The following is a 13,496-nucleotide window of genomic DNA, read 5'->3' as shown; positions in this document are numbered from 1 at the left end:
GCCGGGCCGGGTGGGCCTCGCCCGGTGGGGCCGGCGCTGTCACCCGCCCGCGGTGACAGCCATGTTGCCGGGGAGCGCCGCGCCGCGAATGTAAACAAAGAGCCAAAATGTCTTCCAGGAAAGACGGCTCCCGGCCGGCCGGGCTGGCTAAGTTTGTGACCCGCCTCCTGGGCTGCGGCGTCTTGGCCGACAGCCTTGGGCCCGGCGCTGCGCCCTGGAGGAAGGGGCGCCAAGGTTGGGGGCCGCAGGGACGGGGGGATGGCCAGAGGACAAGCGAGGGGCTCGGGAGCTGTGAGATGGGCAGTAGCCGGGCGGCAGTGGATGGGAGGGGGCTCGGCTGATAACCAGACATCTGGGGAACTGGGGAGCCCGAGTGAAGGGCCCAGCGAGGGGACTGGGAGTTGGAGGCATTTGTGTGTTTGTGGGGAGCCCCTAATGCCGTTGAGTGGCAGCCCCCCTTCCCGCTGCACACACACAGCGCTACAGGGAACAGGAAAGGGACAAATCCACCCTGGCTCCGGAAGCTGGGCTCTACCCACAAAGGTATGTGCACCCTTCTAAAGCCCACGGGGACTGGGAAGCTGGGAAAAGGACTTACCCCCTAAGCATGAGGACACAGATTTTCACCGGAGATAAAGCCAAGAATTTGTGTTTAATCTCAGTCTAAGATACGTACAGTTCAGGAAAAAGGGGCTGGGGTCGGGGTTTGCTGTTTTCTCTTTGCCCTCCCGGCCCCAGGGTACACAGCTTTCTTGAGGCCCAGGACACCCTTTCCCCTACCCCACTTCCCTAGTTACCTATTAGCCCTGCTGGGGGAGGAGCAGGAGGGACTTCCTTGGTGATAGGAATTGAAAAACACTCCCCAGGAGACCTGTTGTGGCTTCTGGGGTGCATTTTTGGCATTTTTAACACTTGATGTCCTTGCCCATGGCTCTCTCCAGAGCAGAGGCTGCAAATAGTTCCTCTGCTATGTCTTGTCCTTGGCTCCGTTTCATCTAGTCACAAAGGACAAGTAGCGAGGGGTCTGTCTTGATCTTTTAAATTAGCTTTTCTTTTGCAATGGCTCGTGCTGTATATAAATCAAACAAAAATGGTGTTTGGAGTATGATGGAAGAATGGTGCTGGCCGCAGGGCTGTGGCAGCTGAGACTGGGCTATTGAACCCAGGAGGGGCTTGTCTCCAGGAGACACGCTCCCCTGCTCCTGACCAAGGGAAATCTATGGCTCCCGCCTTGCCCTTGAGTCTGACGCTCTCTACTTTGATCTCCTTGCCGAAGAGCCTCGAGGTTTGTTCCCACCAGCTGTGGTCATTCCAAAAAGCCCAGGGCTTTCAGCACAGCCATTCTAAGGGGCCAGGAACAGGGAGGCTAGCCAGGAAGAGCTGGGACTCGGCCCATTTAGTTCCTATTGCCTCTTTGCAAATCCCAGGGGGATTTTAATCCCCTTTTGAAGCTTCCCTCAAGGAGTGGCAGGATTTGTAACAGACATGATCGGTGTATCCATCAATGCAAAAGTACTGAACCTTCATCAGTGTAGGTGGAGAAACGTCATCCCTGCCCACAAAGAGATGGGAATTTCTTTGGATAAGAAAAGTCGAAGGAAAAAGTTAAAAACACCAGAGACCAGTAGTAGCACCATGGCAATACCAGAAGTGACCCAAGGCATGAGTAACTGATAAATGGTTATCCTGTAGATCACTGTACATTCCCACAGTTGGAGGAAGCTTCCCAGATGATAAGAAAGGTTCTCAAGTTGGATTTGGAGGGGCCCAGAAGAGGAGAAAGGCACCACAGGCCAGAAGCAGGAGACATTGGCAGGGTGCAGTGGACACTGGGTTCTCGGGAGAGCTGGAGGAAGGGATTTGAGAGCATCTGGTCCAAACCCCTGACTTTACAAAAGCAGAGCGAAGCTCCAGAGAGGTTCGGGAACTTGCCTCAGCTCACACAGGCAGGCAGGCACAGGCCCTGTTAGCAATCCAGGCTGTTCTTAGCGGGTGGCGTTGTGAACTGGGGAAGTCGGTCACGATGCTGTGATGCAATTGGCCCCCGCCCCCACCCCCATTCATTGTTTCCTGCTGCCGAGAAGTCAGCCCTGGGGGAGGGAGGGCAGGGAATAGTGAAGGGAGGAGGGCAATGTTTGGGTGGGGCCAAGCTTTTGCACTGAGTCCAGGCCCTTCAGAAGACCATGGTCAGAGCTCTCTGGGTGCTGACAGGGCACCAGGTTCACCTTTTGGATGCCCCCTATTCCCAGTTTCTGGCTTGGGTTTAACTGCAGAGCTGTGAAAGCTCCCTCCTTCAAGGTGTAGAGTCCTAGAGTCTTGCTCCCCCAACCCCTGCGCTTGGGGGAAGGGCTGGTGTTGCTAAAATTAGGAGAGCTTCAAAGGCCTCTCATGGCTTCCTGGGAATGGCAGAAGCGGCTCTGAGGTCCAAACCAGCTTTGCGTAGGTCTTATTCTCTGTGCTGCCTCTTCCCCACACCCCTAGGAGATGCTCCTAGATGGCACCCCCAACCCGTGCCCCCAGGCTAGTGGCAGAAGACAGCAGGTGTCTACTGTTTGTAACTGCCCCCTGGAAGAGGGCTGAGGATCTCAACAGACTGGCAAACTGCCAGCCTGTGGCCAAGGGCAGCCAGCAGCATGGCGCTAGAGGCTGCACACAGAAGCACCCAAACCCCCTGGTTCTGCTGCCTGGGAGCCCAGACTTAAGGTTGCACTTGGCTCTGTAAATGCACATGAGTATGGCCTGGATGGAGGTTGGGAGCTTAGGAGCCTGGGAATTCCATCTTCTCAGCTTTCTCCCTGCTGTGGATGTGTTTTTGGTCAAGTGACCTCTGGGCCTCAGTTTCATCGTTTGTAATGTAGAGAGAATAACTGAAACAACTGAGCATCACTGTGAGACGAGAGATGTTGGGGGCGAAGGCTGTGAGCCTGGAGGCTGTTACTGTTAATGTGGGAAGAATCCTCACTCTACGAAGGTGTAGCTTTTCTGCAGTTGGCGTAGGAGGGAGACCCTTGATCTGGCCGCTGTCTTTTGACCAACAACTTGGGAACATTCGGAGGGAGCCAGCGGGTTTCCTTACCCAGGAGAGGCGCTGAGCAGTGGTGTCCTGGGCTGCTGCCTTGACCTTTCACTTTAATCTGACACCTTAGCTTCTGGTTGGAATTGGAATTAACTGTTTACTTCTGATGGTCCTCAGGGTGTCCTGAGGAATACTCCTGGTTGTGATAAGATTGTGGGGTTTTGTCCTCATTATTTTTTTGTTTTTATTGGCTCTGGAGGAGAGGGATGATTTGTCCTATTGAAGTTGCTTGTGGGCTGAAAAATGAGAGTAAAAGAGGGGTGGACCTGGGTGAGCCCCCTCCCAGAAGACCCTGGGAGCCTGGCAGGCAGCCCTCCCCACACCTGTGCTCTCTCCCAGCAGATGTGCACTCCCAGCAACACACCTGCCACGCCACCCAACTTCCCCGACGCACTGGCCATGTTCTCCAAGCTTCGTGCCTCCGAGGGCCTGCAGAGCAGCAACAGCCCCATGACGGCCGTGGCCTGCTCCCCGCCTGCAAACTTCAGCCCCTTTTGGGCCTCATCCCCTCCCAGCCACCAGGCGCCATGGATCCCACCCTCCTCCCCCACCACCTTCCACCGCCTGCACTGCCCACAGCCCACGTGGCCCCCCGGAGCACCGCAGGCGGGCGCCCAGCAGAAAGCCGTGGCGGCGCTGGATGGCCAGAGATGAGACTGGATGCTGCCGGCGCTGGGCTGGAGCTGGGGGCAGTCCAGGGTTGTGGGGACACAGGAGGGCCGGGAGGGGGGAACTGGGAGGGCAGAGGGTTTCCTGAAGATCGCACTGGAAGATTTTATAAAAGAATTTTTGTGGGAGGGGGGGACAGTAAACTTCCTGGGCCACTTGGGTCCTTCAGGAGTTTCTCTTCAGGCAAGTTTTTTCTCTTTTTAATATATAACTATAATATATATGAATATATAAATATAACTAATGTATGTGAGAGTGGGATTGGCACACCTACGGTGCTGGGGTCAGGGCGCCAGCTCTGCTTCTTCCACCCAAGTCTTGTGGGGGCCGGGGACTGCTTCAGAGCCAGATGGAGTGATCTTGCTGTCGCAAGGTGTCTGCTAGCTGCCTCCTTTCAAAAGTCACACCTGGAATTGAGAAGAGGATCACCTCTGCTCCAGTCCTGGGGCAGCCAATAGCGACTGCATGAGGGTCTCAGAAGGGCCCCGAGGCCAAAGGTGTGGAACGCCCTCTTGGCACCATGGAGCTCTCCCCCGCCCTGGGGCTGTGGGACCCAGGATCCCCCCCCATCTTTTCCCAACCCCTGGTCGCTCGCTGATTGTGGCCCCTTGGTGACTCTGTAGCTCTTGTCACCTCTCCTGTTGTCACCCAATCTCTAGCTGGGTGTGCAGGGCTTATGTATAACTGAAGAGCTGGCTTGAATCAAAAGCCAGGCTCTGCCCAGTGGGGGACTATACTTTCTTGTCCTGTGCTGTCCCATGGGCACCCTGCCTCTCCTGCTCTGTGTCTGGGGTCAGGGGAGATGGATGCAGGGGAGAGCTTGCCTTCATGTTCAGTTTCCAAATCAGAATCTCATCTCACCAAGGTGAAATTTTAATTTAAAAACTTAAAAGAGACTTTTCTAACTTCCCTGGTTTGTGGTGCTTTTATTTACCTTGAAAGAGGGACGGTGGGCTGCGGATCAGGGAGGGGCTACATTGTCGTTGGGGGATTTGATGGTACAGGCAGGACCCAGGTTGGGTGTGGGGAAAAGGGAAGGGACAGGGACCAGTCGTGACATGGTTGCTGTAACCCTCTTTTCCTTCTGGCCCATGACCAGCAGGAGAGCCCTCTGCACTCCGCCCCACAAGCCATCTCAACCTGCGGTGGGGAGAGCTGCCCTTTCCACCTGGTGGCCTCCCGATGGCAGCCCCACCCCTTTCTGCCTGGCCCCCCAGCTAGGCCCATCTCTGCTTTTCCTGCCCTCAGCTTCCTTCAGGGTGGCATGTCTGTGTGCCTGTTGTGTGGCCTTGATGACCTGAAGGTCACCCAAGGCTGTCAGAGCCATACAGACTGGGTGAGTCCCCAAAGGGACTTGCTTCCTTTCCCCCTTCACTACAGCCCTCCAGGCATTCAGGTAGGGTGGTGCTGACAGCCCAGCTGTCAGGGGAGCGGGGATGAGCCTGGGCACCTGGCTGAGGGAGTCGGGGACTGGCCACATGGGTGGGATTCCTCCTTGACCCCTGCCCTGCTATTGGAAAGAAAACTGGGACTGGGGGGGCCTCAAGTGAAGGGAAACTTGAAGGGGGCTCATCCCAGCAGCCACGCCATCCTGCTTCCAGACCTTCTCTTGTCTTCTCACACTTGTTTGCGGGGCAACCCCTTCAGTGGAGCAGAACTGTGGACCCGGCTGCCCTGTTTTCTCTGCATGTGACACATCCATGTACTTTGAAGCTAGGTCTGTCCTTTCAGTTTTGTTTCCTGGTTGGAAACCCCTGAGGCTCCTCCCACCTCAGCCCTTCCTCTGCCCACCTGTGCTTTCCCAGGCTGAAGGGAAAGCCCCTCTTGAGCACGTGGGTGGCCATGCTGTGACGCCCAAAGGCTGCTGGGACCTGGGGTGGGGTCCACCCAGGTGTGGGAATGGTGGGGTTGGCCTGGATGGAAAATGTAGCTCCTGGTCCTTTGGTGGGTGTGGGGGAGGAGGGCTGGCCTGTCCCTCCTGGTGGTGCTTCTCTCTGCCAACCTGGTGAATTTGGCTTCCAGACCAGGGAAACTGAGCCGACCTTCTGACATTTCATGGCCAGGGTGGGGCCCAAGTGAAACAGGAGCAGCCTGGAGTGGAGGAGGGGTCCTGGCTCTGCCTCCCGCATGCAGAGAAAAGGGCACCAGGAGTCGGGGATGCCCACCCGGGACTGCACTCTTTCCCCATCCCCCACTCCTGGCCAGCCACAAGCATTCCATCGTTCGTAAAGACTCACTGGGTCTCAGCAGACTGGGGGAAAGAAGGGGCAAGCCCCTGCCCCTGCCCAGAGGGCATGCCTGCCCCCCCGATGGCACCCCGGCCCAGCCCAGCCTGCCCTCCTTTGCCCCTGCCAGGTCAGGGGCCAGAAACCTGTTTCTGGCTATTTCCTGCCACTCTTTTTTCCCTCTGTGATTCTGTCACCCCCTCTCCTCACCACAAAGTGGGCCTCTTGCCCCAGCTGTCCCTTTCCCATGTCAGAGGGGCAGATGGGAACTGGGGGTGGGGGGAGCCCCATCTTTGACTCTGGGCACTTCCTTCCCTCTGAGGGCAAGAACAGACCTCAGGCAGAAAACTGCTTTGATGACTTCAGGGCTCTAAGGCTTCAGGGTGGGGGCAGCTCTCCCATCTATTGGGGGCCCCCTAGAATCTGGCTGAAGGCCCATGCTCAGGAGGTCAGGGGACTCCTCCGTCCCTAGGTCTTCAACTGGGCTGCCGCAGTGATGGGGGCTTGTCCCTTGCAGTTGTTGCACTAGCCGGCCACGCTCCTCTGTTCCCTCCCACCAGCCAAGACCTTTAGCACAAAGGACTAAAGACAAAGGGGACAGCAGTGAGTCCTCTGACCCCTGGGTCTGGGATGAGCATGGAGGTGCGTGAATGGAGGTGAGTGAATTGAGCCGAGGAGCAGCTGGAGCAGCACAAGGGCTGGGCCACAGGGTCCCTGGGCAAGTGCTGCCCAGACCCACCTTTGCTCCATCTGGGGAGGAGGGGACTGGGAAAGACTGGTCTGAGCCCCTCTTCCAGGGGTGGTCTCAGGCACAGCTGTCTGCAGCAACCACTCGACAGTGAGCAGCAGAGGATGGCAAGCAGAGACCTTCCCGAATGGTTTTTGCCTCTGGCTGGTGGCACGACTTCCTGGGGCCCCACACCAGGAGCAGCCAGAGAGCAGAAGGCAGCTGCCACCCTCACCTCCAGGGTACAGCTCGCACACCAACACCACGGGTCCAGCCTACCCAGAATGCCTCCGTGAGTGGGGTCACCCTCTAGGCCCCCCCCTAGCCTAGAAGGCAGGAGCACTGGGTCCTGTGAGAGCCACCCATTGCCTGGGGGCTGGCCTGTGCTGCTCTCCTGAAGCCTCTGCACCCTCCAAGAGTGCCTTCATCTGTTTGGGTGGCTGTCTGATTCTCAGGCTGTCTGTGGACCACACCTGCTTTCCAAGAGGTCTGCCAAGTGGACGTGGAGGCAGTGTGGAGGTGCCTTGGGGGGCTGCTCAGCCAGCAGCGGGCCCTCCCACTCTGTCTTCCTGAGCTGTGATTGTCAGAGAAGTCTTGCCCGATGTGAACTTCTTCCTGAACATTTATTTATGCTCTGCTCAGTGAGCAGTGGTGGACCGCGGCCCACGAGTGGGCTCCTCCTCCAGCCCCTCCCCAGGAGGCACATCCATGTGCATCTCCAGCCCCATGGGGTTGCCCTGCGTGTTCGCCATCTCCGTGGGGCTGGGTGGGTGGGCCAGGTTTGGCTGGGAGAGACACCCCTCCGAAGTCACTGGTCTGTCTTTCTGTTGACGCGAAGGAACTGTAAGACAGGAGGTGCTGGGGTTGTCTGCCTCACTCCCCATACCCACCAGGGGCCCACCCCAGGCCCACCCAGCTTGCCCAAAGCCCAGGGAAGTCGGGAGCAGCCCCATTAGCCAGGCTGAGATGGGGTGCAAAGCTGGGGGGTGGGGCGGCCGGGGCTGGGGTGCACGGTGCAGCCTCTCATGAGTTCCTACGCACAGTTAAGGCCACTTTTATAATCTTTGTGAATGGGAAAAAAAACCCAGAAAACAAGCTCTCCTCCTGGGGGCTAAGGGCCTGCCTCTTTTCAATGTTTCCTCTGTTAATAAAGGGACTATTTAGGTGACATTCACACAAACAGGTTCAGGAAATTTTCCTAAGACTACCTGCCCTCTCTCTTCTGCTCCCATAACATTTTAAGTGCCACTGCAGTAGACAGTGGAGTGCCTGGGAGAAGGGAGCTAAGTACCCTCAAGAGTTCTGGGAGCCCAGGTTACAGTGCTGTGCTCACCGTCCACCACCGAAACCCTCTAACCCAGCCCATTCCCTTTAGTTACCAGCACTGGCTCTGGGGCCAGACTGCTTGGCTTTGAATTTCAGCTCTGCCACTTCCTAGCTGTGTGACCTTGGGCAGGTACATTAACCTCTCTGTGCCTTGGTTTTCTCAGCTGTAAGTGGACCTAGCAAGTCCCTATTTCTTAGTGTTGGTGTGTGGATTAAAATTGGTTCAAATGTGCAAAGCTCGTAAATTGGTTGGTGAGGAGCCCTCAGTGAAGCCCTGTAACTACCAGGACCAGTCTCTTCCGGCTTCCTTCCTCCGTCAGCCACAAGTCCCCACTGAGCACTGGCAAGGAAGGGGTGTTTAACAACAGCATGTAGGCTCTTAACTTGGGACAGGGTGGTGTGTGTGCTCTGGGGGGTCTCCAAATATCCTGAGACGATTTGCAAAGCGTTGTGGGTACGTAACTATTTTACAGGGAGAAGCTCAGCACAAATTATTAGATTCTCTTGGAGGGCCCCTAACTCTAAGAGACACTAACCCAGCACCCCCTTGATGACAGATGAGGAAACAGGTCTGGAGAGTGGGGAGACTTGCTCAGAGTCACTTGATAGTGACCCAGCCTCCTGGCTCCAGTGTCTCTCTCTGGCCCCCATGTCCTAGTAAGGTCCCCAGGTCCTCATGTGGCCGAACCCTGGGGGCCCTTAGCTCCCTGACCTTCAGGCATGACTTAGCTCCACAAGGGAGACTGGGGACTCCAGAGATCTTCCAGGCCCACCAGCTGCCATACAGAACCCATGAGCACCATCTCAAGGAGAGTCAGAGCGCACGAGCAAGGAAGGACGTGGGCCTGCAGCCCTGTCCCTATTTCCTTTTCTGCAAAATGAGAACAGTAACAATGTCTACCACACAGACCTGGCACACATCAAGCACTATCTCCACGAAAATGGAGGCGGCATAAACCAGCAGGGACTGGAAACAGGCCTGGAGGCAGGGCCGAGGCTGCCCAGAAGGACACCCCATCCAGAGGGAAGCTACCTGAGTTGTTGCTGGCCGACATCTGAGCACTCTGAGGCCGAGAAGGCAGCTGGCCATTGTCGCCGAGGCACGGATCCCTGTGCCCATGGGGCCGGGACTGCCTGGACTTGTGCTTTGTGGTCCCTGCAGCTGTGGGGGCAGTGGAGGGCAGGGTCAGTGCTGAGACACCGAACATGAGGTCTGCAGGGACCCATGGGAATGCGGAAAGGGCTGCAGGACAGCTGGTCACGCCAGCCACACCTGGGGTAGAGTCCTTTTTGTCCTCAATTTGTGGACATGTCCCATGTAAGCGCTTCCTTCATCCCCATGTCTGCTCACCCGTCCATCCACTCAGTCAGGGATTCTCTGAGGGCCTACCCACCTCGGCCCCGTGCCATTGCCAGTGCCAGTGAGTCTCTCCCAAGGTCTCTACTCGGCATGGGAAGCAACTAGAAAGGTGGGTCCATTGCTATAATGTGCCACAGGCTATCATCAGCAGCACACTTCGGGAGTGGCAAACTGGAAGTGGGCATTCAGGGGACAGGAGGCCACTGTGTGGTGGGGGGCTCAGGAGTGGGCACTCTGCTGTTTGGAAGAAGGGGTAGGACTCGGCCAGGCTGATGCTATGCACAGAGGCCGAAGCAGGAGGCACGGCAGGGCTGCGTGAAGATGAAGGCTGGCAAGCAAAAGGGACTGCCACATCCCAGCCAACTGGCTGAAGCTGGACAGTGTCCTCCACCTGCAAACATGTCCCTGGTGGCTTTAGGAGAGACCTGAACATTTGGAGTCAGGGAAGTAGAGAAAGCAGACACCCAGGGTCTGGTGGCCTAAAAAAGTGCCTGGTGTGCCAGGAGGTGGATGTCCCTGGATGACCCAAGCAAAGAGCCTGAGTGGCCTGTGGGCCACCTGGACACTCACTGTCTTTGGTCAGGATGCCCGGCAGCCTTGTATTCATCCGTCCCTTGTAAATATGTCCATCCAGGCCCAAGATATCCACCTCATCATGCTGTAGAGACAGACCTTTATCTGTTACCATTGTACCATCCAGAGTTTTCTCTCTGGTCCTGCCTCCATGAAGGCCCAGGGCACAGAGCACTGTCATCTGACTCCGGGCACTAAACGGCACTCAGAACCCTCCTGGAGGACTTGGGGCGGCACCAGGACAGAGAGACAGGTGAAGGAGGTGAGAAAGGTGTTGTTCTGGAGGCCCATGGAAGGAGGCAGTGATGCCTGGTGGGCGGGTGGCCAGGACAGCATTCTTCCCCCCCAAAAATAAGATCCTGAGGCTTTAATGGGTCTGGTCAAGAAACTGCCTTAGGGCAGAGGACTGGATGAGGGGACTTCCGGTGGTTTTTCTGGAATGACTCGGGAATCTGGGGTCATGTCGGGGCCTTCCTCCCTTGTGGCTCCCAGACAGGGCCCCCAACCTTCATGGCGATCTGGATCTCCTCAGTGGGACACAGGCCCTGTAGAGGGCACTTACTCAGTGACATCGATGCCCACAGAGGATGAGTTGGAGGACTTGATGGAGGGTGACGCGGTCTCTGTGGAACCATGCTGTAGTTTGGGGGATGAGGGGGCTGAGGAGTCAGGTGTGGCAATTTCCTCTATGTCAGAGTATGAGGAAGCTGACTTGGGTCCTTTTTTTATGCTGAAGGCTTTGTTGAAGGAACTTCGAAGCTAAAAAAAAGCAGATCCAGGTAGAGAGACGTGAGGGCTGTACTCTGGGGATGAGGGAGGATGCTTTGGGATTTCTGAGACAGAGAGATGTCAAGGCAGGGGATTTACTAGTTGTAATCAAGCCTCCCTCCATGAGTCTTCACTTAATTCATGGAATATGGACAGAAGAGTTGCCCAGAAACGAGCACAGATTAACAGCAGAGTCTTCCGGCTCGCTGCTGTTGTAGGCAATGGGAAGGGGAACTGTGCCCCTGATGGGGACAGACAGAAACCCACAGAGGTCATGTGGTGTACCTCTCAGCAATCCACCCCCACCTTCCCCAGCAGGAAAATAACCGCTCAATCTAGAACCTAGCTCACTTTGGGTCTCAGGATGCCACCTCTGACTGGGGCTCATCAGCCCAGAATCTATTCATCTACTCACCTATCAACCAGAAACTGACAATATGATTCTGTGGAGATCAAGAGAAGGCAGTGATATCAAGTTTCATTTAGTATTTCTTGTGCCCAGCATATCACAGAATGATTAAAACAATCAGACATAATCACTTTCCACTATTTCAAATGTCCTAGAATAAAGAGATATTTTCCAGCATTTCCTTAGAGTTCTTGGGGCCTTATAATATGACCACAGCTGATTTGATCTTGGTGTTGATGAGCTTGGGTGTTAGGGATGTGAGCTAGAGATGCAAACCAGGGTCCTCTCCCACACCCACTCACATGCGTCCATACAGCATGCACACACACACACACAGGGACACAGACACACCACACATATACACACACACACACAGGGACACAGACACACCACACATATGGACACACACACACAGGGACACAGACACACCACACATATACACACACACACACAGGGACACAGACACACCACACATATGGACACACACACACAGGGACACAGACACACCACACATATGGACACACACACACAGGGACACAGACACACCACACATATGGACACACACACACAGGGACACAGACACACCACACATATGGACACACACACACAGGGACACAGACACACCACACATATGGACACACACACACAGGGACACAGACACACCACACATATGGACACACACACACAGGGACACAGACACACCACACATATGGACACACACACACAGGGACACAGACACACCACACATATGGACACACACACACAGGGACACAGACACACCACACATATGGACACACACACACAGGGACACAGACACACCACACATATGGACACACACACACAGGGACACAGACACACCACACATATGGACACACACACACAGGGACACAGACACACCACACATATGGACACACACACACAGGGACACAAACACACCCCACACATGGACACACACACACACACCCCACACACGGGGACACACACGCACACCCCACACACAGGGACACACACACACCCCACACACAGGGACACGTACACACGGACGCACACACATATGGACACACACACACACACAGGGACACAGACACACCACACATATGGACACACACACACACACCCCACACACGGACACACACACATCACTTACAGACACACAGTCCCTTTTTCTCCCTCAGGGCTTTCCAGGGCAGTGCAGTGAGGCGTTCACACGGCCACGGGGTTGGGGGGGACAGAAGGCAAGCCCGGTCACCAGGGCTCCACACATCCCTGTGGACGTCTGTCCCAGCCCACCGTTTGTTGTAGCAGGGGGAGCTGAGGCACTGGGCCTGCAGCAGCTCGCGGATCATCTGGCTGCTGGCCTTGACCGAGCCTCCGAAGTGGATCTGCACCTTCTCGATGTCCATGAGCATCTTGGAGTGCATGGAGCGCAGGCGCCCCACGCTCCGCTCCATCTGCGCCAGGCCGCCCCGAGGAGGGAAGGCACTGCCCAGCTTGAGGCTGCGGGGCGCGGGCAGATGGAGGGGGTCAGCCGAGGACGCACACGCCCCGCCCTCACCTGTATAAGCCAGTGCCTTTGGCTGTAGGCGCCTTTTATGCCGGACCCTCTGTGGGTCGAGCTAGCACCTTGAGAAACACCAGAGACCCCCGCGGGCTCTCGGCTAAGGGCTGGGCATTGCTGGGCNCACACACACGGACACGGACACACACAAGCCCCACACACGGATGGACACAAACACTCCACACATGGGGACACACACACACACGTACACACACACAGACACACCACACATATGGGGACACACACACACATAGGGACACAGACACACCACACATATGGACACACACACACACACAGGGACACAGACACATCACACATATGGACACACACACACACACACCCCACACACGGGGACACACACACACACACCCCCCACACACACAGGGACACAAACACACCCCACACATGGACACACACACACACCCCACACACGGGGACACACACACACACCCCACACACAGGGACACGCACACACGGACGCACACACATATGGACACACACACACAGGGACACAGACACACCACACATATGGACACACACACACAGGGACACAGACACATCACACATATGGACACACACACACACACCCCACACACGGGGACACACACACACACACACCCCACACACACAGGGACACAAACACACCCCACACATGGACACACACACACACACCCCACACACGGGGACACACACACACACCCCACACACGGGGACACACACACACACCCCACACACAGGGACACGCACACATCACTTACAGACACACAGTCCCTTTTTCTCCCTCAGGGCTTTCCAGGGCAGTGCA

At 56.2% G+C, this 13,496-nt stretch overlaps 1 protein-coding gene across 1 annotated transcript in view; it reads left to right on the top strand.

The window, feature by feature from the left end:
- UBALD2 (UBA-like domain containing 2) overlaps positions 1-3,730 on the top strand; it is a 4,769-nt gene extending 1,039 nt beyond the window's left edge. The window contains exon 2 of the mRNA XM_008582461.1: positions 3,419-3,730. Within this exon, the coding sequence (XP_008580683.1) occupies positions 3,419-3,730 (312 nt within the window). The remainder of the gene's footprint in view (positions 1-3,418) is intronic.
- Positions 3,731-13,496: the final 9,766 nt, after the last annotated feature.

The sequence above is a fragment of the Galeopterus variegatus genome, unplaced genomic scaffold (assembly GCF_000696425.1).
Source record: "Galeopterus variegatus unplaced genomic scaffold, G_variegatus-3.0.2 Scaffold2618, whole genome shotgun sequence".
NCBI classification, from domain to species: domain Eukaryota; kingdom Metazoa; phylum Chordata; class Mammalia; order Dermoptera; family Cynocephalidae; genus Galeopterus; species Galeopterus variegatus.
This window is presented reverse-complemented; position numbering and strand designations above follow the sequence as displayed.